Source organism: Chanos chanos, chromosome 5, assembly GCF_902362185.1.
Source record: "Chanos chanos chromosome 5, fChaCha1.1, whole genome shotgun sequence".
Taxonomy (NCBI): Eukaryota; Metazoa; Chordata; class Actinopteri; order Gonorynchiformes; family Chanidae; genus Chanos; species Chanos chanos.
The window spans coordinates 50,787,317-50,789,816 of record NC_044499.1 but is presented as its reverse complement, the minus strand read 5'-3'; the positions used below and the strand labels follow the sequence as shown (position 1 = coordinate 50,789,816).

The 2,500-nt window shown below is 45.7% G+C and overlaps 1 protein-coding gene across 1 annotated transcript in view; it reads right to left on the bottom strand.

The window, feature by feature from the left end:
- trim8b (tripartite motif containing 8b) overlaps window positions 1-2,500 on the bottom strand; it is an 11,642-nt gene that overhangs the window by 3,903 nt on the left and 5,239 nt on the right. The window contains 2 exon segments of the mRNA XM_030774294.1: window positions 1-131; window positions 901-996. The exon segment at window positions 1-131 is cut by the window's left edge and continues 103 nt beyond it. Of these exon segments, the coding sequence (XP_030630154.1) occupies window positions 1-131; window positions 901-996 (227 nt within the window).

Genomic DNA, 2,500 nt, shown 5'->3' with positions numbered 1-2,500 from the left:
GAGTTCTCCTGGCAGAACTTGGACTGGGCCTTGTCCAGAACCTCCAGGGTTTTTGCCAAATCCTCCTCCAGGAGCTGGTGCATCTTCTGATATTGGAGCTGCACCTCCTCTTTCAGCTGCTGAACTTTGTCCTGAGGAGGAGGAGGAGGAGGAGGAGGGAGGAGAAGGAGAGGGAGAAGGGGTTTATTCCCTGCCCCTCCAGAGACGCTCCGCGGCAGGGCTCCTGGCACACTGCCTTCAGATTAGACCTAGTTTAGATTATCTGGTTTAGATCTGGATCAGCGGTGGCTTAGAGGTGGAGGAAATAGCCTTGCCGATGGGGGGCCAGGTTTAAGTTTCAGTGTGCGGCAAACGAAGGGTTAATGTCGTACTGTAAACCAGCCAACCCTCAAAACCACTGAGATTTCAAATCTAAGAGGCCTGTTAGTAAACGTGGCTGGACCCAGTGAGATGGGCACGCTATCTACGCTATCTGGATGGGTTTCAGCGATAGCTGAGATTAACAGCCACGTTTTTTTTTGTTCTCAGCAAAGCACTGGTCTTGTCCATTACAGAACAGTGCAAATCACTGCAGGGTTCTTTTAGCTAAAACGTATGAAAACTCAGCAAACGGCTGAAACGCGGCTGTTATTGGTCGCATTGCTCTGCCAGCGCAGTGTCTTTGTAGGACCACCACTCTACCCATGACAAAACCATGAGTGTAATCTGACTGAGATCAGAGACATCATTTTTTTTTACTTCAACCCTAAAAAAAAGAATACAGAGGCACACACATCATTAACTGAAGGACAGGGCTCTCACACAGGGGGTTTGTACAGGGTCTACATAATGGAGTCCATACATTTCCGTCCCATACAAAATCACCATTATACTGCTGAAGGGCTCGAAAACCTGTCTCACCTCCACCAGACACTTGTCAGAGTCCAGTTTGTACAGCTGTTCCTCCACATCCTGGACCCGCTCCTCCATACGATCCTGCTGCTTCACCAGCATTTGCTGAAGGGCAAAGAGAGAGTGAGAAATCTGGTGAAGGTAAGACTACCTTTTTCAGTTCTACAGGACAAATACAAACACGCACACAGACACACACACACACACTCGCATATAAATATATGTATATATCTATGCAATAGGCAAACAAACAAGTTACAGAGCCTGACAGAACTTCAGCGTTATCTAAGAAACTAGCCTAATTAGTTTTAATTAAACAAACGTTTAATTCAACTTCAGCATGCAGCAACAGAAAGAACAGGTGGGGGTGTAGCCATGGCAACAAAGATCTATTTTTTCATTTCTGTGTATTCACAGGAGAGGGGAGCATAAGAGAGCGAGGGGGGGGGGGGGGGGGGGGGAAGGGAGACAGAGAGGGAGGGAGAGAGTGGGGGAGAGAAAGGGACAGAGAGAGGAAGAGAGAGAGAGAGGAGAGACACTAATTTCACACCATCTCTCTTCATTTCTTCATTTTGTCTCTGCTAGTAAATGTGTGAAAGGTAAAATGTAAAGACCCTCAGAGTGTTAGTCAAGCATAAAACTCACCATGACACACACACACGCACGCAAAATCACACACACACGCACGCATGCACTCACTCCCTCTCACACACACACACACACGCAAGCATGCATGCAAAGTCGCACACACACACACATGCACTCACACACACATATACACAAAGGCCAAGGATCTAGTGTTTCAAACATAGCTGTGCAACTTAGGCCTAGTTTATGATCAAATGCTCGGACCTGATTTTCATGATGTACGTTTGCAATGTCAGTAAACAGAATTTGGAATTCAGCAGTGTGACAAACGCGGGTGCTTTTCAGCTACAAGCACAGGACCCAGCTTTTCCCTTTGATGGCTGAAAAGGCTTGCTGGTGCACGAGACATCCAAGAAATCAATAGAAATTCTAAAAGCAAATTCCTGTTGTGTCTGAGAGGCAGTCACGCATGTGATGAGCTCAACCAGTCGAGAGACATAACACACACAGACTGAACGCTCTGAATGCCGCTCTCTCTCTCCATCACACACACGTATTTCGGACCATCACACACCACACGCATGGCATAAGACACATGTGAGCCAATGTGAGAATGAGAGATTTGATCTACTGATAGATCCGTGATGTCTTCATGACCACTTGAGCTGGGTTTTGTTTGTGATTTTGTTTTTCTCTGTTCATCACTGAGAGCTGACATAATGACTAGCAGTGCCGCATGTATTACCCAGCACTGAGTGGCTAAGATTACCCAGACTAATGGGTAGAATCTGAAAGTGAAAGAAACAAATTCTTTTTCAGTCAAATACAGAGTGTGTAGAATGGGGCAGAGAGCAGAACACATACAAGAGCTTGGTTTTTTTTTCCTCTGTCTCACCTCTCCTTTTCAATCAAATATTATACAAACTCACAAAGCATAAAAACAACACATCAGCTTTAGAAATATGTAAATCCCCCCCGCTCTTCTGAAACAGTCACACTCTTTAGAATATGGGGAAAACAG